This window comes from Mesoplodon densirostris, chromosome 10 (assembly GCF_025265405.1).
Source record: "Mesoplodon densirostris isolate mMesDen1 chromosome 10, mMesDen1 primary haplotype, whole genome shotgun sequence".
Taxonomy (NCBI): domain Eukaryota; kingdom Metazoa; phylum Chordata; class Mammalia; order Artiodactyla; family Ziphiidae; genus Mesoplodon; species Mesoplodon densirostris.
Window position 1 is genome coordinate 73,411,476 of NC_082670.1, and position 23,191 is coordinate 73,434,666.

Below are 23,191 nucleotides of genomic sequence, written 5' to 3' on the forward strand. Positions count from 1 at the left end.
GCAGGTCAGCCATGTTCTCCACCTGCTGGCTGTGTGACCTTGGGCAAGTTACTTAACCATTTTGAACTTCTGTCCAACGTATGTGGCTAATCATTGCACAGACCTAGAGGGCTGCTTCGCCGGGACCAGGCCAAACATCTGAATAGAGCTGTTACTTGTTGCCTCACTTGTTCATCATAGTATCATCCTCCCCGGCCTTCTTTTTACCTCTGTCCACCCAGCACCACTTCGCTGAGCCTCGCTCACTCTCTCCCCCATCCTCCCTTCCTTTTTCCAGCTCCCACCTCTTTGGTCAGAATGTGTGCTGGGTAGGCTTTTAAATGCCTCCAGGGCCAGAGAGAAATGAAGGCCCTTGCCTTGGTTGATAATCGCAGTGTTGATAACAGTGGGATTCTGGCAATGGTTGGTTGGGACTCTGACCCCCGCCCTCCCCTCTGCCACATACCTCGTCCTTCTCCCTCTTGCCTCCAGCCTCCCTGGCCCCCTATGTCCCTCCTCCACACCAGGCTCCTCTAGCCTCCCCTGAGGGCCCCTCAGCCTGGCTGCTCCATCAGAGGCGGTATCTCATTGATACCAGGTCCCAGGTCTGAGGTGGGCCCCCCTCCCCACCACTGTCCATCCCAGGCCCGTTGCCCACACTGGTCACAGCCTGTAATGGCTCCTTTCCTGGGGTGCCTCCCCAGCAGCCCAGGGCAGGCAGCGAGACTCCTTCACACTGTGCATCCAGCACCAGCTGGAGGAGGCAGGCTTAGCCTGCTCCCTTCACCCCCCATCGCCACTCCATCACCTCAGGGGGCCTGCTCTGGCCTGACCTGCAGGCAGGGGCGGGGGGTGAGGACAAGTACTGGGGAACCCACTTCTGGGCCAGCCTGATTCTTCCCCTCGCCCCGCAACCCTCCTCCAGAGGCTGAGGGCAAAAGAGCCCAGTGTGTGGGCTAGAAAGCAGGACACCTGGATCCCTTTGCAGTACAAACCTCACTTGCTGTGTGGCCTTGAGCAAGCCCTCTCCCCTCTCTGGGTCTTAGTCATTCCAGCTCTAAAATGGGTTAGGGCTACAGACACACACTCAGAGTTCTGCAAGGCCAGACAGTTGTCACTGCTGGACATCACATGTCCACAGGGTTGGGGACCCACTGAAGGGAGTGCTGGTGGAGAAGTGGAGAGAGCATGTCCTGCCTGGGCCAGCCCAGGGGCTCCAGTTCTGCTGAGTCCTCAAGAGAAGCTGGAAATCTGAGTTTCAATTTAACAATCTCCTGATTGCAAAATCTTGACCACTAATTCACATGTTTAAAAGCATTGTGTGGGGACTCCCCTGGTGGCGCAATGGATAAGATTCCATGCTCCCAATGCGGGGGTCCCGGGTTCGATCCCTGGTCAGGGAACTAGATCCCACATGCATGCCGCAACTAAGAGTTCGCATGCCACAACTAAGGAGCCTGCCTGCCGCAACTAAGACCTGGTGCAACCAAATAAATTAATTAATTTTTTTAAAAAAAGGCACCGTGTGGGTCAAACAGAACATGTCTGGGCCACAGTCTGTGGGTGGTAGACTAGAAGGCTAGGTTCCAGGGCCCTCTGGGGCTCTCTGGAAGGATAGTGTTTGCTTTGGGGGCATTTCCTGCTCTCACTTGGCAAGAGGGTGGTGTGCTGTTCCTTGTGTACCCCAGACCTGCTTCCTGGAGCATTTGATGGCTTTGCTCCACTCTGGCCTCTTTCCCGACTAGTCAATCGGAGCCCACCCCTTGACCTATAGATAGATGGCTTCACAAACACAGGCCCAGGCCTGCCCCAGGTAGGCCAGAGCCTGAGAGGTTTCCAAAGGCAGGGCCAGCATAAGGCAGGTGTTGGGGGCCTCAGAACCCTCTTGCCCCGCCCAATCCCCAAATTCCTATCATAACTCCAGGGCCCTATCACTGTAAACCCTGGAGCTCATGTTTCCAACCCTCAGGGCAGACCTGAGCTGTTTCTAGAAACTCTAGCCACTCTGCAAAGCTGGCCCCTCACTCACCACTATTCAGACAGGGACTGACACCCCAAGGAGCACTGCTGGGCCAAGGCCAAGGCCACACTGACCATCAGCAGCACAGGCTGGAGGTTTTGTCTTTCTCTAAAACTGTCTCATGTCCATTCGGGTCTCCTCGAGGTGAAGGCTAGCAAGATTTCTCAGCTGGCTGGCACATGTGGAAAATGAGGCCCAGAGGAAAGCAGTAAGCTTGCTCAAGGTCCCTGGGCTGCATGATCCTTATAGAGGGGCACTGCTAAAAATAGTTCCTGGAACCCAGAGTGGAAAAGGATGAATCCTGGGGCTAGCGTCAACGTTTTTCTTTTGCCTTGATCCCTGGGCAGTTGCTGTGTGCAGCAGCCCCTGACGGAGAAGATGACGCAGGCAGGGCAGAGAGTGGGGAGGAAGGAGAAAGTCAGGGAGGCCAGATCCCAGCATCATCCCCAGAACGGAGCCTGACCTTGCCTGAACTCCGGAGGCTTGGGCTCCCCTGCCCAGGGCTTGAGTTTATACGGCAGCTCTGAGGAGGGAGGCAAGACAGAATTGAGGGAGAGAAAAAAGAGGGAAGGAAAAATCACGGGGGAGGGAGAGGGAAGTAAGAATGCTAAACCCAGGGCTTCCCTCGTGGTGCAGTGGTTGAGAATCTGTCTGCCAATGCAGGGGACACGGGTTCGAGCCCTGGTCCGGGAAGATCCCACATGCTGCGGAGCAACTGGGCCCGTGCGCCCCAACTGCTGAGCCTGTGCTCCGGAGCCCGCAAGACACAGCTGCTGAGCCCACGTGCCACAACTGCTGAAGCCCGTGTCCCACAACAAAGAGTAGCCTCTGCTCTCTGCAACTAGAGAAAGCCCGTGCACAGTAACAAATACCCAACACAGCCAAAAATAAAAATAAGTAAATAAATTTATAAAAAAAAAAAAAAAAAAAAAAAAAAAAAAGAATGCTAAACCCAGGAGAGGGACCACAACTTGCCAGAATGGGGCCCACCCAGACTCATCACTGAGGCAGAAGGGGCACTCCCACTTCACAGATGCAAAATCTGAAGCTTAGGGCATGGGGTAATTTGCCAAGATCCCAGAATCAGAAAGTAGCACAGTCAAGATTAGAATTCATGGCTTTAGCCTTTGTCCTTCAAGCAAGGTCTCAAACAGGAAACCACTCAGGCAGCATTTCCCAAAATGTGGCCCCAATATACCCTACCCCTGCATTGCCAGGAGGGAATCCTGGTTAAAATGCAGATTCCTGGGTCAGAATCAAAGGGGCATGGCCTAGGAATATGCATTTTGACCAGTGCCCTGCTGGTGGTTCTTTGAGACCTAACACTGGGAAGCTCTGTGGCTCTCTTTTGGCTTTTCTGGTCTGACTTCCTAGCCCTATATCCTAGCTGCACCCTTGCAGCCCAGCTATTCAAATTGAGTCACCGTACCCTACAGGACAGAACTGGGCCTTTCCCATTCAATGCCTCGCCCACCAGTTTCCCAGTCCCATATAGACCCACCCTTCCAGCCAGTACCTCTCTTCTGGAAGCCTTCCTTGTGGTTGGGATTCCCCTCTCCTTCAGCTTGTGTTGAAGTAATATTGGGTTGGCCCAAAAGTTTGTTTGGGTTTCCCATAACATCTTACGGAAAAACTTGAACGAACTTTTGGGCCAACCCAATAGCCTCCTCCTCCCTCTGGAATTATTTACAACATCCTATTTTACTTTCCGTGTGGATCTGCTTTGTTTCCCAACCTTTCCCTCTATTAAACAGGAAACTCCCAGAGGACTAGACTTATTGGTTTAAACAATAAGCCTCTGAAATCCATGACTTCACTTGACCCTCTGCCAACCACAAGTGGCAAGGCTGGGAGAGCTTTACAATGAGGAAACGGAGCCTTAGAGAGATTGTAACCTACCTAAGACCAAATAAGATTGAGCCGGGGTTAGAACCCAGGTCCAGCTCCGATGTCCAGTTCTTTCTGCTTCTGCTTTGCCTCTGATCACTCAAACAGCCCTGCGACACGGGCAGAACAGGGATTATGATCCCATTGCTCAGATAAGGAAAAGTGAGGCCCAGAGTGGACAAAGCACTCAATACCACCTTTACCCTGTTTTGGCTGCACTTGGGTCTGACCTTTTCTCTTACCCTCTCTCCGGCTGTTGGGCACTGCCCAGGGCCCCTCAGCAGGACGGGGCAGAGCTGAACTTTGGATTCCCAGGCAAAGCCCTCATCCTGGACCCCTGGAATGGTCCCAGCGCCACTCCGGACCCAGGTGCCTCCTCTTCAGGTGGAGACTCGCCTCACCTGCCTTGCAGCTGGCTGGAGATTCAAAGAGAGGGAACTGGGAAATAGCTGGACACACCTTGGTCACCATCACTCTAGACTTTGTCCCTCTTATTAATGCCCAGCTGAGGAGGAAGCAACCTGGGTGGTCCTTTCCTGAAGAGTGGAGGAGGGCAACTCTGAGCCTGGCACGGGCCCAGCCCAACCAAGCCCAAGTTAAGCTGGGAAGGGTGTGGAGCAAGGAGGCCAGGCTGGCGTTCCTGAGAGGGGTTTGCCAAGCTGTACTCCACAGGTGTGGTCTGGGGGAGACTCAAAGGAGGTGAGGGCAACTCTGAACTTTGGGAGAGAGTACTGAGTCACCCAGCTGGTGCCCAGCCAGGGTGGCCAGCAGGGACTTTGGACAGCCCACAATGGAAAATAAAAATAATAATATATGTCAAACCCCAACTATGTGTCAGGCCCCATGCCTCCACCCTCACCCCCGACCCAGTGTGTAGTGTGTGGGTTCCATTCAGCCCTGTTCCTTGTGCTCCTTCTCTGCATCAGGTTAAGTCCCTTTATCTCGGACCAGAAAGTGCTACGGCTGGGTCTCCGTCTGCTTCTCCTCGTCCTCCTCACTACGGATCCCTCCCTCCAGCTCCCTGGGCATCACCCCCAGGACCACTCCATCCTTGGTCATTCCAGCCCCACCTCCTCCGGGAAGCCCTCCGCCATGAAAAAAGCCCCGGGTGGGTCAGATCCTGCTTAAGACCCTGGTCCGGAACCCCTCGTTTCCCCTCCCTCCTCTATATCCAAGGCACCCGTTTTTGCAGCCCTATAACCCCCTGGTTGCCCTAGAGGTGCTTCCCCTCCGACTCTGCCCTTTTATGCTCCACAAAGGATTCTGAAGCATAGGGTAGTTAGGGGAAGCGGCAAGGTGGTGCAGCATGAAGTCATCCGTCCCCAGCCTTGTTCTTCGTCCTCCCAGCAGGCAGTCCCGGTAAGCCCAGGTCCCACCAGCACAAACCGAGCCTAAGGAGGAGGGCCTTTACGCCCCGCCCCGCCCTTCCAACTTCTGGAGCGCGCCGCGGCACGCCTGCGCGGAGGATGCCCCGGCCCATGGCGCATGCGCAGCTGTCTATCTGTGTATATTAGGACGACTGGGTTCGCGGCCTGAGGATTCTCGCGGATAAGGGCAAGGGTTTGTTTCTACCCTTGTTTGGGTACACGCCGCCGCCGCCGCCGCCGCCGCCGCCGAGTCTCCCGCGCAGGTGAGGGCCCCGCGCTCTGGATGCGGCGCGGCCGGGGACAACCCCCGCGTGTCCTGCTTGCCTGCGCCCCGCTACTCCGGCCATTGGGACCCCATCCCCCACCGCTCCAATCACCCGCCGCCTCGGGGTCAACTTTCATATGCCCGATCTTCTACCTGATCGGCCCCCTCCCGGCGTTCCCCGTTTAACTGACCGCTTTCGAATTCCCTTCTTAGACACCTCCCGTTATTCTCGAGCTCTCGACGCCCCGGGTAACCACAGACCTCCCCTGCCCAGGACCACCACTTTCCGCCAGACCCACGGCCCTCATTTTTTAGCCCTTGTCTCTTCCCAGTTAGCCCCAGCGGCGCTTCCCCTCGTATCCCTGGCCTTCTTTATGCCCCCTCCTTTCTCAGTTATGCCCAGTTCACGGAGCTGTAGGGGCATAACCTCGGGGAAATCCTGGCCTCAGGAACCCAGGGCCGGACTGGATGCCTTCTTGGGGTCTGGGAGTGTAGGGACCAGGAGAAGATCAGGATCCCTAAGAGTCTTCTCTGCCTTGATGGATGACAGTGGCTTCTTCCCTGGCCTCACTTCTTCACCTGGGTGGGTGCCAAGGTGTGTTATCTGCACTTCTGCAATGTGTATCTTCCTCAAGGAGCCTCTGACCTCCCAAACCTGTTCCTGACTTGTCCCTCCTGTCCCACCCCCTTGGTTATTGATCATCAGTATTTACCGTATTTGGTAAAGTAGTTTTGCAGGTGCCTTTGTATGGAGCTGGGGAATGAAGGTGATCTGGGTAGAGTGTGGTCACCACTTCTTAGTTGAGTCCCTCATCAGTGCTGTCCTTAGACATTTTTGAGTGAGACTTGTTAGTATCCCACAGTACCCTTGCTATAAACTTCAGGTGACACCTGAACCCAGTGACTTTGGAGTGGTATTTGCGTGATTATTAACAAGTATTGGTGTCACTCCTCATCTTTGTACAGGATCAGTGCACCTCCGGGACATGGAGACTGTTGTTCGCCGCTGCCCATTCTTATCCCGAGTGCCTCAGGCCTTTCTGCAGAAGGCAGGCAAATCTCTATTGTTCTATGCCCAAAACTGCCCTAAGATGATGGAAGTTGGGGCCAAGCCAGCCCCTCGGGCCCTGTCCACTTCAGCAGTACTCTGCCAGCAGGTCAAAGAAACCCCTCCGGCCAACGAGAGTAAGTGCCCTTAGCAATGAAGTAGAGAGTGGTGATGTTTGCATTCATTACAAGACCCTGGAAGCAATTCTCATGCACAGTGCTGATGAGGGTCACGCGAGGCGGTTACTTGGTGCCAGGGTCAGTTCTCTGCATAGATTATCTCATGGAATTGTCATCCTAACCCCACTAAGTAGGCAGTTTTAGTTTTCACATCTTTAAAGGTGAAACAGTGGCCAGCATTCCACCTTGTGGATTGCATGTCAGTGTCTGTTGGAGTTTGTGAGTTGTCAGTGCCTCATTCATGTAAATGTAAAGTTGGAATCTTTATGTAAAGTTGGAATGTAGAAGCTTGTAGCTTTTAAAGTTGTGATTTTTCTTCTTTTTTTTTTTTTTCCCTTGCCTTTGCTATGTTGCCTGACCTGTGCCTTTTGCCCTCAATTCCTTTCTGTGCTATGCCTTCCCAAATTCCTGGTAGTTTCTTATGCAGTCACTTATCATACTTATCTCTTTGTCTGGCTCCAGACCACATAGGCTATTCCAGGCTAAACCATCTTCAAAGTCAACTCTACCTGTGAGTTTTTCAGTTAGGTTAGGCTACACTGAGGTATCAAGCAACCCCCAAATCTCAGGGCTTAACACATAAAGATTTCTATCTTGTTCACGCAAGGTCCACTTTGGGTCATCAGGGCAATTCTGTTCTAAGCAGTGACCTGGGGTTCCACACTCTGGTGTCCTACAGCTTTAACTCTGAAATAGGTGGCTTTTGGGTCACTGTTGCATAAGGGGAAAGTGAGAGGGTCTCAAACCAGCTCATCTTTTAAAAACTTTTCATAACAGTAAATTTCAATTATGAACAACAATAATCAATCCAGGGCCAATTTTGCTTCACTTGTGTCCCCATTCACCCCATCTGCTCCCACTGGATTAACTTGAAACTGATTCCAGAAATTTCCTCTGTAAATATCAGTATGCACCTTTAAAAGGTATGAATTCTTTCTTTTTTTTTGCATGCGGGGGCACACCACGTGGCATGCGGGATCCTAGTTCCTTAACCAGGGATTGAACCAGTGGAAGCGCAGATTCTTAACCACTGGACCGCCAGGGAAGTCCCTATGAGTTCTTTCTAAAAGCACCATCACAATACCATTATCACACCTAAAAAATGATGCAATTTCCTAATATCATCAAATACTCAGCCCCACCAGCTCTTGGATATTTTAGCCAGGAAGCAACACACAACATCCATTGGCCAGAACTAGTCACACGGCTCCAACTAAATGCACGGATGCTGGGGTTTTTTCTCTTTTTTTAATTATTTTTTTTACTGTGGCAAAATGCATATAACATAAAACTTACTATCTCAACCATTTTTAAGTGTACAGTGGTATTAAGTACATTCATATTGTTCTGCAGCCATCACCACCATCCAGTGTCCAGAACTCTTTTCATTGTCCCAAACTGAAACTCTGTGCCAACTAAATACTAACTCCCCATCCTCCTCCCCCAGATCCTAGCAAACATTATTCTACTTTCTCTCTATGAATTTGACTACTCTAGAACCTCACATAAGTAGAATCATACAAAATTTGTTAAAGTAGTGATTTTTTTGACACATGTATCTTTTTTTTTTTTTTTTTTGGCATGGCTTGCGGGATCTTAGTTCCCTGACCAGGGATCAAACCCAAGCCCCCTGCAGTGGAAGTGCTGAGTCCTAACTACTGGACCACCGGGGAATTCCCTTAACACATGCATCTTTATTTTGTATATGAATTTTTAAATTTTGCTTTTAATAAACAGATCAGAGATTCAGTTTTGATCTGTCTTTGCCAGGAAAGAACGAAGCTTTTCAGATACCACTTAATTCTAGGGAATAATTTACCTTATAGGCTCTGTTAGGTGTGTTCTCTGGATGTGGACTTGTAAGAAAAGAATGTTTTTTACTAGAAAGTATTTAATCCTTTCTAGGATTTCTTTTCCTCTTTACCATTGTTTAGGACTTAGTTATGTTTTTTACCATTCTGTCCCTAGCAGTAGATTCCTCTTCTATTCCTGGTTGAGTAAAATGTGACTTATCCACTTGATAGACTGCCATGCATCCATCACAAATGATATTCACAAACTATTTACTAGTTTATGTAGATCTTCATAATGAAAAGGGCAGAATAAACAAGCATATACAGAATAAGTACACCTTTTTCTAAATCTACACATAAGGGGTAAAGAAAGATAATATGCCAAGTTGTCTGCAATGGTTATGTTTTGAATAATAGAACTCTATTTTTCTAGACTTCCTACAATGAATATGTATTTACTGACTTTTATAGTGAGTGAAATGAACTTGAAAGCAGGGTTTTTTTTAATTTTTATTTTTTCACTACATGGCATGTGGGATCTTAGTTCCCACACCAGGGATTGAACCCTTGCCCCCTGCAGTGGAAGGGTGGAGTTCTAACAACTGAACTGCTGGGGAATTCCCCAAGGCAATTTTTTTGCTTTCCTTTATAGATTTTAATACAAACTGTATTGAGACACTGCCCAAGTTGTAGGAGAGCCTAGCCTATGACTCACAGGAGGATTCCAGAATGATGAAGAAAGTCTTCTCTGGAAGGAAGATGAATGCATTTGCTCAAGGGGAGAGGGAAGTCTAGAAGCTTAATTACCAGCCAACTGCATTAAGTCATGAACTTCTTTGAGGCATTTAGAGAAAACTGGTAGTTTATCTGTTAAGCAATGGCAAGCTTTTTTTTTTTTTTTTTTTTTTTTTTTTTGCGGTACGCAGGCCTCTCACTGCTGTGGCCTCTCCCGTTGCGGAGCACAGGCTCCGGACGCACAGGCTCAGCGGCCATGGCTCATGGGCCCAGCTGCTCCGCAGCATGTGGGATCTTCCCGGACCGGGGCACGAACCCGTGTCCCCTGCATCGGCAGGTGGACTCTCAACCACTGCGCCACCAGGGAAGCCCAATGGCAAGCTTTTTTTGTCAAGAATCTGTTTAGAAAATATTAGCAGAGAAAAAACCATATGACCACTTCCAGTTACCTTCAAGAGTGTGTCCTCGCATGAAATATGCTGAGTGTACTTGGGGTAGATTTACTGGAAATAATTAAACTCAAGAATGATGGGCTGGGGCTTCCCTGGTGGCGCAGTGGTTGAGATTCTGCCTGCTAATGCAGGGGACGCGGGTTCGAGCCCTGCTCTGGGAGGATCCCGCGTGCCGTGGAGCGACTGGGCCCGTGAGCCACGACTACTGAGCCTGCGCGTCTGGAGCCCGTGCTCCGCGATAGGAGAGGCCGCGATAGTGAGAGGCCCGTGCACCGCGATGAAGAGTGGCCCCCACTTGCCACAACTGGAGAAGGCCCTCGCACAGAAACGAAGACCCAACACAGCAAAAATAAATAAATAAATAAAAAAAAAAAAAAAAAAAAAGAATGATGGGCTGTCTAGAACTAGAAAATACTACTTCGGGGATTTATAAGTGAGAAATACTATGGGTTTGAGAGGTAGGTGAACTGTGCCAGTTAACTCTTCACAGGAACATTGTATCCAGTGAGGCAGATGAGAAAACAGTTGATTTAGCAGAACCTAATAAGAATAAACTTGTCTTTGGATCATGGGATAGAGTAAGTATAAGGTTTGTCTTTGAGGCAACAAGAGAAAGAAACAAGTGGGCTTCTGTGTACCGTGCAACCAGATCTGATGCTTCAGTTTTAACATTTCTCCCCTCAGAGGACAAAACTGCCAAAGCCAAGGTGCAGCAGGCTCCTGATGGATCCCAGCAGACTCCAGATGGCACGCAGCTTCCGTCTGGACACCCCTCCCTTGCCGCGAGCCAGGGCACTGCGAGCAAATGCCCTTTCCTGGCAGCCCAGATGAGCCAGGGCAGCAGCAGCGTCTTCTGCAAAGCCAGCCTAGAGCTTCAGGAGGATGTGCAGGAAATGCATGCCGTGAGGGAAGGTAAACAGATGACATGAGCCATCAGAAGAGCAAAGAGGTTCTTTGGCTCTTTCAGACCCTCAGATTTCTGTGTGAACTATTATTAGAGTAGTATTTGTGTCAGCACCTTCCTGTTTTAGGGCTGAGGAGGAAAGGTCATGAGATAGAGGACTGTATGGCAAAATGTGGGAGTTTTTTTTCTGTGTGTGTGTGTAGGATGTAACCAGCTTTTACAGTAATTCTTTAATTTCTGAAAATACCCCTTAGGCATAAACTATTACCAGTTGCCCTTTGTTTCTTTCCCACCATTTGGTTGGATAAAAGGTGAAAAACAGTGTTACTGCAGTAAGTGCTAGTTTTAGGACTCCCAAGCTGTGTGTCTTAGTGGTGGTCATTGAGTGGCAACCTTAATTCCACTTGTGGCTGTATCCATGGTCCCCAGAAATTCTCCTCAGCAGAAATGATACAAGTGGCTGAAATTGTTTTCTGTGAAGAAAATTGTCTCAATTAGGGTAGGGCGGGTGTGATGGGGAAGGCAAACCAGCCAGAAAAAAAAAGCTTTGGACTTTAATGTTCCTCAAAGCTGACTGGTAGCTCTGAAAACAAAACCAAACAGTAACTAAAGAAGAGAAGCTTCATACACTCAGTTACATCTCACTTTCGTTATGATGGGCTTTTTTTGTGAACTAGGCAGTAAGCCATTTTTAACAGTATGACTGGAAGGTATTGTAGACTCAGAATAGAACATTGGTCCCCTTTGCCTCTTGTTACTTTTGTTACAGAGGTTGCCCAAACCTCAGTGAATCCCAGTGTGATTAGTGTGAAGACGGATGGAGGGGAGCTGAGTGGTTTGCTGAAGAACTTTCAGGATATCATGCGAAAGCAACGACCAGAAGGAGTGTCCCACCTTCTTCAAGATAACTTGCCAAAATGTGAGTCTCCTCGTTATTTGCCTGATGCAGGAGAGTTTATAACTTAAACATACATCAGATTAAATGTATAATTGCGTGGTGAGTTGTGGATTAAAAGCCATGTCTCTTGCTTGATGCAAGTAGATGCTCTTGGCTATAGTGAATGCCAGTCCTATTGATAGCCTGCCTCATCTCTCTTAATACCTACTGTCTGCTCACGGGGTCAGACAGTGTCATTTGAGACATACACAGACTCAAGATAAGGATGTCAAGGAACTTTCCCAGATGAGTACTTCGTTAGTTTGTCCAGAATCTCCTTGCTCCCAAATGGCCAAGCTGGGATTGGAAACTAGGTCTTACACCAAACCCTAGATGTGCTTTTTAACCGTCAAACTGTACCATCTTTTGTTCGGTTTTTAGCTGTTTCCACTTTTCAGTATGATCATTTCTTTGAGAAGAAAATTGATGAGAAAAAAAATGACCATACCTATCGAGTTTTCAAAACTGTGAACCGGAGGGCGCAGTTCTTCCCCATGGCAGATGACTACTCAGACTCTCTCATCACCAAAAAGCAGGTGTCCGTCTGGTGTAGCAATGACTACCTAGGAATGAGTTGCCACCCACGGGTGTGTGGAGCCGTCATGTAAGTAGCCTTCAGTTTTCAGATATCACTGGCATGACTTAGCAAGACACTGATGATTTATAGAAATTGGATCTTTTATGGGGGGGATATTCAGCAGCTGAAAGTGTGCCATAGCAAAATGCTCTTTTTAGCCTTCTAAAAATATGTACAGGTTACTTTTAGAGAAACTCTAATGTGTAAGTAGTTGGTGAAGCCCCTTTGTGAGAGTTTAAGTTTCTGGGCTCATTGACTACACACGTCCACTCACTTACTATCCCTCCACAGGCAAGTCTTGGACAGAGGCTTCCTGGCTTGTGGCTGTGGGTGGAGAAATACAAATCGAGCAGCACTGGATGGTAGAGGGACTGCCCTGGTGGTACAGTGGTTAGGACTCCATGCTCCCAATGCAGGGGGCCTGGGTTCAGTCCCTGGTCAGGGAACTAGATCCCACATGCATGCTGCAACTAAGAGTTCACACGCTACAACTAAGGAGCCTGCCTGCTGCAACTAAGACCCAGTGCAACCAAATAAATAAATATTAAAAAAAAAAAAAAAAAAAAAGGCTGGTAGAGCCTGTCGTTCATGTCCTTCAGGAAGTTTGCCATGACCAGGAACACTTGAGAGAGTTGCGGGTCAAACTCTCCAAGGAGGCTTGCTAGAGAGAGCCCAGTCTGAGGTTTAGTAATAGAGATAGCCTAACATTATGGGACTGGTTCACAGAGGGTTTAGGTAACCACCATTCAAGATGTCCCTCTAGAGCCTGAGGTCGTGTTATTGGAGAAAAAGATGTTTGTCAGAGAAAAGAAATCTCAGTAAGTTAACTAAAACTCAACTAAGATTGTTAACACTTGTTTTTGATGTTCCCTAGAGGCCTCATCACCCTGGTGTTGAGACCTTCTCCCGCCCAGTCTAGAGATGAAGTGGGTTGAAACTTGTATGAACTTCTCATTCACAGGGAGAGAGGTGCTACATCAACATCAGTTTCAGTCTCCTGGATCCTGGAGGAATGTTCACATTGTATTCAGAACCATGAGATTTATTTTCTGTCTGCTCTTTTTTTTTTTTAAAGGGACACTTTGAAACAGCATGGTACTGGAGCAGGGGGTACCAGAAATATTTCTGGAACTAGTAAATTCCATGTGGACCTGGAGCAGGAGCTGGCTGACCTCCACGGGAAAGATGCAGCACTCCTGTTTTCCTCGTGCTTTGTGGCCAACGACTCGACCCTCTTCACTCTGGCTAAGATGATGCCAGGTAGGAAGCCTGTCATGGGTGCCTTAGAGTTTTCTGGCTTTCTTAGTAGTAACAGGAATATTGACAACAAAGAAAGCTTACCAGAACCACTCAAGAGTTATGATAGTAACTGGGAGCATTTGTTCTTGAATTGAGCATAAAGTGTTAACTGTACATTATAAATGCCAGTAGAACATGATAACAATGAAGAATCAGATTTGCAGTGCTTGTCTTTAAGCTAATTGCTTCCAGTGTGCTTTGTACTCTAAGAAAATCCTTTGGAGAATTCTCTTAGTTATGTGTAGTTATCTTTCTTTTTAAAAAAAATTTTTTTTAATTAATTTATTTATTTTTGGCTGCATTGGGTCTTCGTTGCTGTGCGCGGGCTTCTCATTGTGGTGGCTTTTCTTATGGTGGAGCATGGGCTCTAGGCGCGCGGGCTTCAGTAGTTGTGGCTCGCTGGCTTCAGTAGTCGTGGCACGTGGGCTCTAGAGCCCAGGCTCAGTAGTTGTGGTACACGGGCTTAGTTGCTCCGCAGCATGTAGGATCTTCCCGAACCAGGGATCAAACCTGTGTCCCCTGCATTGGAAAGCCCTTTTCGCTGGAAAGTTATCTTTCCATTGAGTTTGGAGTGAGACAGCCAGATTTAAAAGCAGATTAGTTGCATGCCACTGGGTTATTTTACACCTATAGGCCCTCTCAGAGGAGAATAACTAGTTAGTTATTTTTCCAGAAAGAAACTGGCACGCAGGGTCTTTTTCCTACTGGGCAAAGCAGCATTTTCAGGTCAAAGTCTGTTGTCCTTGACTGTCGAGGAAATAATTTGTCTTTGGTGCAGATGGCAATAAATAGCATTTTTGTCTTGTTAGGCTGTGAGATTTACTCTGATTCTGGGAACCATGCCTCCATGATCCAAGGGATTTGGAACAGCCGAGTGCCAAAGTACATCTACCGCCACAATGATGTCAGCCACCTCCGAGAACTGCTGCAGAGGTCTGACCCTGCCGTCCCCAAGATTGTCGCATTTGAAACTGTCCACTCAATGGACGGTAAGTCTAGGTAGAGGCCAATCTGAAATCTTAAATGAAAACAAGGCCTGAACTTCTTAAAAGTGTGATATTTATTTCATTTTTGTAGTTTCTTTTCACTTTGCCAGGATTTTGTAGTTGCAGGACACTGTATAGATTGGGCTGAATGTAGATATTCTATTCTGGCTTTTACTAGGCTCCAAACCCCAAGGTAATCCAGAAACTGGGGGAAGTTAATTGGTTTCCCCAATGTTAAAAATATCTTAGAACGTACGTTGCTGTGTTCTAACTCTTACCAAAACAGAAATTCGTGAAATAGCAAGCACTTCAGTGCGGTCTGTGGTCTCTCCTAGGGGCAGTGTGCCCACTGGAAGAGCTGTGTGACGTGGCCCATGAGTTTGGAGCAATCACCTTTGTGGATGAGGTCCATGCGGTTGGGCTGTACGGGGCTCAAGGAGGAGGGATTGGCGATCGGGATGGAGTTATGCCAAAAATGGACATCATTTCTGGAACTCTTGGTATGTACACTCTGCACAGTCTGTAATCTGCACTAAAATTACATTCTCCTAACAAGGCCAAGGACTACTGGTCTAACAGGTCAGGTGAGGAGGTGGTCTGATAGCATCTAAAGCCTGGGTCACTTTTTTGAGTGAGTTTTTCTTTCCTCAGTGAGTGGTGGCACAGCTTATCAGAATCCCTTGAGTCATGGCACGGCCCCCAGAATCAAAGTAAATCTCACAGCCTAACGTGATAGAAGTACCATTTGTTGCCATCTGAGCTCATTCCAAACATAGTTGTGGCTTTAGGTATACGCCGTGGCAACAGCCTTTACTCTCTGTGCGTCAGATTTTGCCCTTATATTAAAAAAAAAAAAAATAGGGCTTCCCTGGTGGTGCAGTGGTTGAGAGTCCGCCTGCCGATGCAGGGGACACAGGTTCGTGCCCCGGTCCGGGAGGATCCCACATGCTGCGGAGCGGCTGGGCCCATGAGCCATGGCCGCTGAGCCTGCGCGTCCGGAGCCTGTGCTCCGCAACGGGAGAGGCCACAGCAGTGAGAGGCCCGTGTACCGCAAAAAAAAAATAAAATAAAAAAAAAGAATAAAAAAGAAGAAGAATTTTAGTGCTTTTCTCCTAGAGCTGCAGGTCAGGCATTGTGTTGTGAAGCGCTGAGCTCTGTGCCTATCGGGTGGGAACATTCCAGTTCACCTGGCTACTTTGTATTTCCTCTGCTCCTCCCAACAGAGAGGCCATGTCTCTTGGAGCAACTCCAGACTCTTCCAGACTCCATAGCCATGCTGCCTGCTGGGTGTAAATCTTGCATGCTTAATAACTCACTAGCTGTGTGACCTTGGCTTTGTGGTTAACTTCCTTGTGCCTCAGTTTCCTCATCAATATGATGGAGGTAACAATAGAACCCACCTCAGCTTGGAGAAGATAAATGAACTGTATACAAACAATTACTGTAGACATTCTTTTGTCTATGAGGTAAAAATGTAAACTGTACAATTTTTTTTTTTTTTTTTTTTGGCTGCATTGGGTCTTTGTTGCTGCACACAGGCTTTCTCTAGTTGCGGCGAGCAGGGGCTACTCTTCATTGCGGTAGGCATGCTTCTCATTGCGGTGGCTTCTCTTGTTGCAGAGCACGGGCTCTAGGCACACGGGCTTCAGTAGTTGTGGCACGAGGGCTCAGTAGTTGTGGCATGCAGGCTTAGTAGTTTTGGCACACGGGCTTAGTTGCTCCACAGCATGTGGGATTTTCCCGGACCAGGGCTCGAACCCGTGTCCCCTGCATTGGCAGGTGGATTCTTGACCACTGCGCCACCAGGCAAGTCCAACTGTACAAATCTGAGAATTTCAAAAGTTACTAAGGCAGCTGGAGACCATGTAGTGGTTAGCTAAAGTGCCACTTTACAGCCTGCAGTTGGTAAAGGAAAGGACAGGCAAAAAAGAGCGTCCTTCAGGGCTTCCCTGGTGGTGCAGTGGTTGAGAGTCCGCCTGCTGATGCAGGGGACACGGGTTCGTGCCCCGGTCTGGGAAGATCCCACATGCCGCGGAGTGGCTGGGCCCGTGAGCCATGGCCGCTGAGCCTGCGCATCCGGAGCCTGTGCTCCGCAATGGGAGAGGCCACAACAGTGAGAGGCCCGCGTACTGCAAAAAAAAAGAGCGTCCTTCAGCACCGTGAAGGGGCGTGAGAACATCGTGCAGACCAGTAGAGCCTGGGGCCTCGCAGGGCAGAGCCTTGCCAAGAGGAAAGCTCTTGTTCATGTGTCCTAATTCCAGCAGCCCTTTTCTTGTAAAGAGCTTTTATGACGTGGGCTCTTTGAAGGTATGGTCACTGTGAGATGAAAAGGGCTGGAGAGAGAAATTTTCCACTGTCAGAGATTATACCAACCCAGCAGTGCGTGGGGCTCAAGCAAGACTGTTAATTACAGAACATAATGTTAAGATCGAGGAGGACTCTTCTGGAGTCATTAATCCTGAAACCCGAGATACCGATTATACAAGGAGACTTAACAAGAATTGAAAAATGAGGCCGGCCCTAAATCAACCCTAACAGGGTCTGAGTTTTCATATTTATCCAACAAACACTCCTTGTCAGAGTTTTGTGGTTACTTAAGTAGAAATTAATACCAGCCCTGCCAAAACAGTTAATGTCTTAGCTGGGTGACATTCGGCCTCAAGAGTAATTCTCACAGTGAGCCCCCCGCTCAGACCCTGTCCTGGAGCAGGCGCAGTGCAGAGCGAGGGGGGATGCAGCCAGCCTGGGTGGGAAGGGAGGTGGCACGTGGCGTTCAGGCACGCTGTGATCAGTCGCCGGTGCCAGGCCTGGTCTGGATACCTGCGCTTTGATCCTGGTCAGACACCAGCCTGGCCTTGTGACTTTGGTCAAGACCCTTTCATAACGTTCTCAGCTTTTTCCTGTTCAGAAATGGGCTTGATATGAGTCTTAGGGCAAATAAAGATGAGGAAGAGAAGAGTGAGTGCTCTGAGGCTCTGCAGCACCTGGCTGTGCACACTTAGGGCAGTTGCTGTAATAAATGAGCCTGTCTCCTCCCAGGCAAAGCCTTTGGCTGTGTTGGAGGGTACGTCGCCAGCACGAGTTCCCTGATCGACACCATCCGGTCCTATGCAGCGGGCTTCATCTTCACCACCTCCCTGCCACCCATGCTGCTGGCTGGAGCGCTGGAGTCTGTGCGGATCCTGAAGAGCACCGAGGGCCGGGTGCTTCGCCGCCAGCACCAGCGCAACGTCAAGCTCATGAGGCAGATGCTGATGGACGCCAGCCTTCCAGTCGTCCACTGCCCCAGTCACATCATCCCCGTCCGGGTAATGAGCGGCTTGTGATTGGACTCGCTGGGGGCCGGGGCTCCGCACTTGATGGGAGATGTCCTGGTTCACGCCCTCCTGAAGTTGGGCTGTGGCAGTGTGACTGCCAGGGCGAGGGACTGTAGCCAGTGGCCCTCTGCCGTGTTTCCGCCTTTGGTTGACTTCACAATGAGAATGAAGCCTTTGAACCCAGCAGGCTGGAGCAGAGGTTCCTTCTCCAGAGCACTAGCCTTGACAGGGTAAACACAGAGCTTGTATCTGGAAAGCTCCGGAAGCCTGAGCTTGGCTAGCTTTGAAGTATGGCTTTTTATTCATTTAATTTTGAAATGGGTCTTGCTTTGCCCACTACAAAGGGTAGCCCTGTTGCTGTCACAGTTGAATTCATCTGAGTAGTGAAGCTGGTATAAAAGCTGGCTTATCCCCAGGATGCACACGTCCAACTACCGTCCTACTGGGGTCACAGAAGCTCCCGTTTCCCCCATTCGGAGTCTGGGTGGGGAGATCAGTGTGAAATTTACTTCTAATATGGTTTCAGTCCTCTGGTCTGTAGTGAACAACACTGGACCCTTTAAGTCTCAGGTGTCTGGGCAGCACTTTACCTCTGTGCCAGGCTTGCATACGCGGCTCCAGCCTGAGCCACGTGGGCACGCGTGTCACTAGTCTCTGCTAAGAGGTGGTCCATCCAGTTCTGGTCTCACCTTCTGTTATCAAACTTAGGTTGCAGATGCTGCTAAAAACACGGAGGTCTGTAACGAGCTAATGAGCAGACATAACATCTACGTCCAAGCGATCAATTACCCCACGGTGCCCCGGGGGGAGGAGCTGCTGCGCATCGCCCCCACGCCCCACCACACGCCACAGATGATGAACTACTTCGTGGGTGAGTAGCCGGGGAGCCGCCAGCACCTCATGGGAGAGTGGCATGAAGCTGTCTTTTCAGTGTCTATAATTGAAGCCATTCAGAGTCATTCAGATTTGTCTCTTCTTTTTCCAAGTAATTCAGAATGTTCTCAGATGGTATAAAACTGTAAAAGACACTTAGTCATTTGCGTTCACTTCAGGAGGGTGCAGTCATTTGGGAAGTGTTGAGGGAGCCTGCTCATCCACTCACTGTTCCCATGCCCCTGTCTGGGTGACTCAAGGATGCCCGGTCACGGCTCTTGCAGGAGAGATGCCTCTGAAGGCCTAAGTCTGCCCGGGCCTCCAGAGCTCAGCTCTGCACTTCCCTCTGTTCTCTGAACCAACTCCACACGAACCCCTTCTGATGAGAGTCACTGTTCAGCATTTTATATTCTCATAGTTCTGTAGAAGCGAGTCCTTCACCCCACCGCGTCCACCTAAAGGCAGAGACCAATGGGCTGCTCCTGGTTGCCTCTGCCTCAAAGGTGCGTTCTCCTCCTGAGCCACCACCCCTGTCCGAGGTGTTTCCCCTGCCTGGAGCCTTTAGGGCTGCTCTGCTAGGAGTGCTCAGCCCGACACAGTGGAGCCATGTGGGAGCAACTTCTTTCCTGAAGGCATGTAAAGGAAAGCCAGAGTTGGGTTTTTTTTTTTTTTTTTTAATAACAGCCTATTAAGATGGAATTCACATACCGCAAATTCCACCCTTTCAAAGTATGAAATTCAGTGGTTTTTAGGTAATGTGGTGCAATCGTCACCACTCTGATTCCAGAACATTTTCGTCACCTCAAAGAGAAACCACACACCCCTTAGCAGCCACTCCCCATCCCCAGCCTCCATCAGCCCTGATCCACTTTCTGCCTATACATTACATTTTATGTAAGTGGAATCGTACAATATATGGCCCTTTATGCCTGGCTTCTTTCACAGCACAGTGTTTTCAAGGTTCAGCCATGTTGTAGCATGAATCAGCACTTCATTTCTTTTTATTACCAAATAATCTTCCTTGGTACAGATATACCACATTTTGTCTATCCATCAATTGACGGATGTTTGGGTTATTTCCACTTTTTGACTATTATGAAAATAATTCTGCTGTGAACATTTGTGTGCAAGTTTTTGTTGGGGGCATGTGTTTCCATTTGTCTTGGGTATGTACTGCCTTTAATTTTTAAAAACTGTTCTTCCTCACAGAGAATCTGCTGGCCACGTGGAAGCGAGTTGGGCTGGAACTCAAGCCACATTCCTCAGCCGAGTGTAACTTCTGCAGGAGGCCGCTGCATTTTGAAGTGATGAGCGAAAGAGAGAAATCCTACTTCTTTGGTATGAGCAAGTTGGTGTCTGCTCAGGCCTGAGTGTGTCACACCCTCAATTACTCCACCTAACCCCAGGCCACATTGTATCCAGGTAGTCAGTTCTCCAGAGTTGTCTTTGTATGTGAATTAAATTATATTAAATTTTAATCTGTAGTAAACGTGTAGTCCTGAAAATAAATTCTTGTCTAAATCATGGGTCCTCTTTTCATTGGCTCCTGAATCAAAAAATCATTCATCCCTTTAAACTTGGTCTGTACTGTTGAGATGTATGAAGTATATAAAAAGATCCTGGTCCTCCGGTAGTGGCTCCAGACCCTGCTGGGATGGCAGGACCTCCCAGTCCGCAGGAAGCTAGCATGTCTTTAATGCGAGCCAGGTGGTGGCCCAGCTGCGCCCCAGCCTGAGCAGTTCTGAGAGCAGTCACCACAGGGCACCACACGGCGGCTGTTTCACTCCGAGCCTCTCCCCACACCTTATGCGCAGTCCGCGCTGCAGTGGCTTCTCCCTTCCCACTTTCCCTTCCCAGCCACTGCCTCCCCCTCACACTTCCCTGTGAAAGTTGGGCAGTCGGGCTTGTCTGTCACCAGCAGGTCCTCCAGTGCCAGCTGCACCTGTGATTGCGCCCCTCCCCTCAAAGTGGAGGCGTTTGTGCTCCTTCCTCTGACTCGTGCCCCTTGTGTTCTGGGTCCCCTGGCTTCTCGTGCATTCCTGCAACTATCTCTTGCCTTCTCCCCATTGGCCTGCAGCAGGCTCTCACCCATCCTAAAAATAAAACAGGCTCTCCCTCAGTCTCGACCCCCATCTAGCTGCTGCCTCTGTTCTGCCCCTTTTCTGCTTAGCCCTCCCCACTTGGTCCTTCAGCCTGTTCCTTGTGGAGGCCGCTCTTTTCTTGCCACGTCTTGCTGCTTCTTGCCAAATCCAGTGGCCTCCTGTTTTCCTTTCATTGGATCTCCCAGTGGTGTCTGAGGTGGTTGTCCTTGGCCTTTTTACAGCTTACTCTAAGCTTCCGTGTCACTGACCTCTCCTGATTGCCCTCCTCCTTCCTGAACTGGTCCTTCTCTGAACATTGAGCGCCCCCTGGGTTCATCTCTAACTGCATGTAACCCTTCCCCTCCCTGCACAGGATCTCCCCCAGCCCCGGGTTTCCAGTTCCAGCTGTACGTCACTGAGGGCCAGCAAACAAGCACCTGAACCACGCAGCTCCTGAGGGCGCCCTGGGTTTGCCCACTCCTCCCCTTCCTGCCCTTCTCCTCATCTTCCCACATCTACCCAGTTACTCCTGCCTCTCATGTGGAAAACAACTCTGTCCTGCCCACGCGTGACACTGTTAGCAAGTGGTGTACGTTTTACCTCGAAGATACACCTCAGGCCACTTCCTGTCACCTCCCACTGCTACCATCCTGCTCGTGCCACCATCATCCTGGCACCTGCCCCAGCCTCTACCCCACACAGCAGCCTGAGAGAGCTTTAAAAAAAAACGGAGTTCCGTGGCGGCCCAGTGGTTAGGACTCGGCGCTTACACTGACGGAGCCCGGGTTTGATCCCTGCTTGGGGAACTAGGATCCCGTGCAGTGCAGCCTAAAAAACAAATATATATGTATCACATCCTGTCCCTCCCCTGTAGAAAATTTTTCAGGGTCTTCGAATTGCACTCATTAAATTCTAGATTGTCACACAGACTGATGACATTCTCTGGGATCAGGATCCCATCCAGCTCTGCAGCCTCATCTCCCGTCCCACCCCAACCTGTTCACTCTGCCTCACGTGTGGAAGCGTACTCCTGGGCCTCAAATACCCACGGACGTTCTCACCAGCTTCCAGACCTTGGTGGTGTTAGCCATTGTTTCTCTCCTGGATTTCTCTTCCCTGGATCATGGTGTGGATGCCTCTCTTCACACAGGACAAGGGTCCGCGAGGAGACCTTCCCTGAGCCCCCGGACTAAGACAGCCCCTCCTGTGCTCTCACCATCACTTGGCCTCCCCCCGGGCTTCCCTTCAAAGCCTTGGTCACCACCCCTGCTGACCGTTTCCCTGTCATTCTCCTTGTTTCTCTCTCCCCAATGCTGTGCACAGTATCTGACATACACAGTGGACATTGAGTAAATGTGTTGAGTGAACAAAAGGGGACTGTCTCAGCTGTAATGCAACACCACAGACTGCGGGGCTTAAACAACAAACATTTGTTTCTCACCGTTCTGGAGACTGGAAGTCGCGGTCAAGGTGCCAGCAGATTCAGTTCCTGGTGACAGCCCTCTCCCTGGCCTGCACGCAGCTGCTTTCGCACTATAAATGCACGTGACCTTTCCCTCTTCCTCTTCTTATAAGATGACTAACCCCACCACAAGGGGCCCACCTCCTGCCCTAATCTAAATCTAATTACCTTCCAAAGGCCCCGCCTCCAAACACCATCACCTGGGAGTTATTGCTTCAACCCATGGGAGGACAAACATTCAGCCCATAATAGGGACCAGTAAGAACACCCAAGGCTACTTTACCAGAAAGAATAGGTGAGCCGAAGATCAACCAAGCAGCCGGAGGACACAGAGCCTCCTGGCCTCGCTGGCCTCTCTCAGCTCCAGGGGCGGCTGGGGGTGGCCCCCCGCCCCTAATCAGCCCAGGCACTGAAAGAGCTCCCTGAGTCCTGGTCCCATCAGATAAAGCCACACACCTGGGCAGGCCGCTGGGCGTGATGGAAGTCACGTCCCCTTGGCAGAACCACGCGCCTCCTTTCTGCTCAGGAAACATGCCTCACTCAGCCTTCCCAGCTCTGTTCCCTCACGAAAGCCTTCAGGGCCTTTCCATTGTCCTACGTTCCCACGCCTGGAACTCCCTCCACCTCCTTTCCGCCCAGTGTGGTTTCCCCTCTACCTTGGGTCCTGTTTCTCCCTGAACGCTTAACGAGACCCACCTTCCTTCTCATTAAGACTCAGAGCCAGCTGGGTCAACAAGGTCATGAGCTCAACTTCTTGCTGCTGGTGGTTATGAGAACAAAGGATGATGGAATGTTCTGGAGGGAGTGGATGGATTTATCAACTGCTTACACAGGAGAAGCTTGGCTTCTAATAAGAATCCAAGTGTGAAAATGTATGATGTCATGGAAGTTTCCCAAGAATATTTAGAAGCCTAGGGTGTTAAATAAAATGTCTTAGAGGGGAAAGGGAGAGCTGTAGCTTAGAATCTTAGCAGGTAGCATTTCCTTACATTTACACTTCTTCCCGTCAAGTTGTCCTGAGTCTCATGCC

The 23,191-nt window shown here is 49.6% G+C and overlaps 1 protein-coding gene across 2 annotated transcripts; it reads left to right on the plus strand.

The window, feature by feature from the left end:
- The first annotated feature begins 5,371 nt into the window (after positions 1-5,371).
- Positions 5,372-20,142, plus strand: ALAS1 (5'-aminolevulinate synthase 1). 2 transcript variants are annotated; one of them, XM_060110707.1, is made up of 11 exons: positions 5,372-5,516; positions 6,485-6,703; positions 10,410-10,637; positions 11,399-11,548; positions 11,948-12,170; positions 13,219-13,403; positions 14,252-14,431; positions 14,764-14,928; positions 17,468-17,736; positions 18,454-18,616; positions 19,828-20,142. In XM_060110707.1, exons 2-11 carry the CDS (start codon positions 6,505-6,507, stop codon positions 19,986-19,988), a joined length of 1,923 nt encoding a protein of 640 aa, XP_059966690.1. In that variant the 5' UTR covers positions 5,372-5,516; positions 6,485-6,504; the 3' UTR covers positions 19,989-20,142. The 2 variants fall into 2 exon arrangements, with proteins under 2 accessions (XP_059966690.1, XP_059966689.1); XM_060110706.1 differs by lacking the exon at positions 5,372-5,516 and adding an exon at positions 6,013-6,113.
- Positions 20,143-23,191: the final 3,049 nt, after the last annotated feature.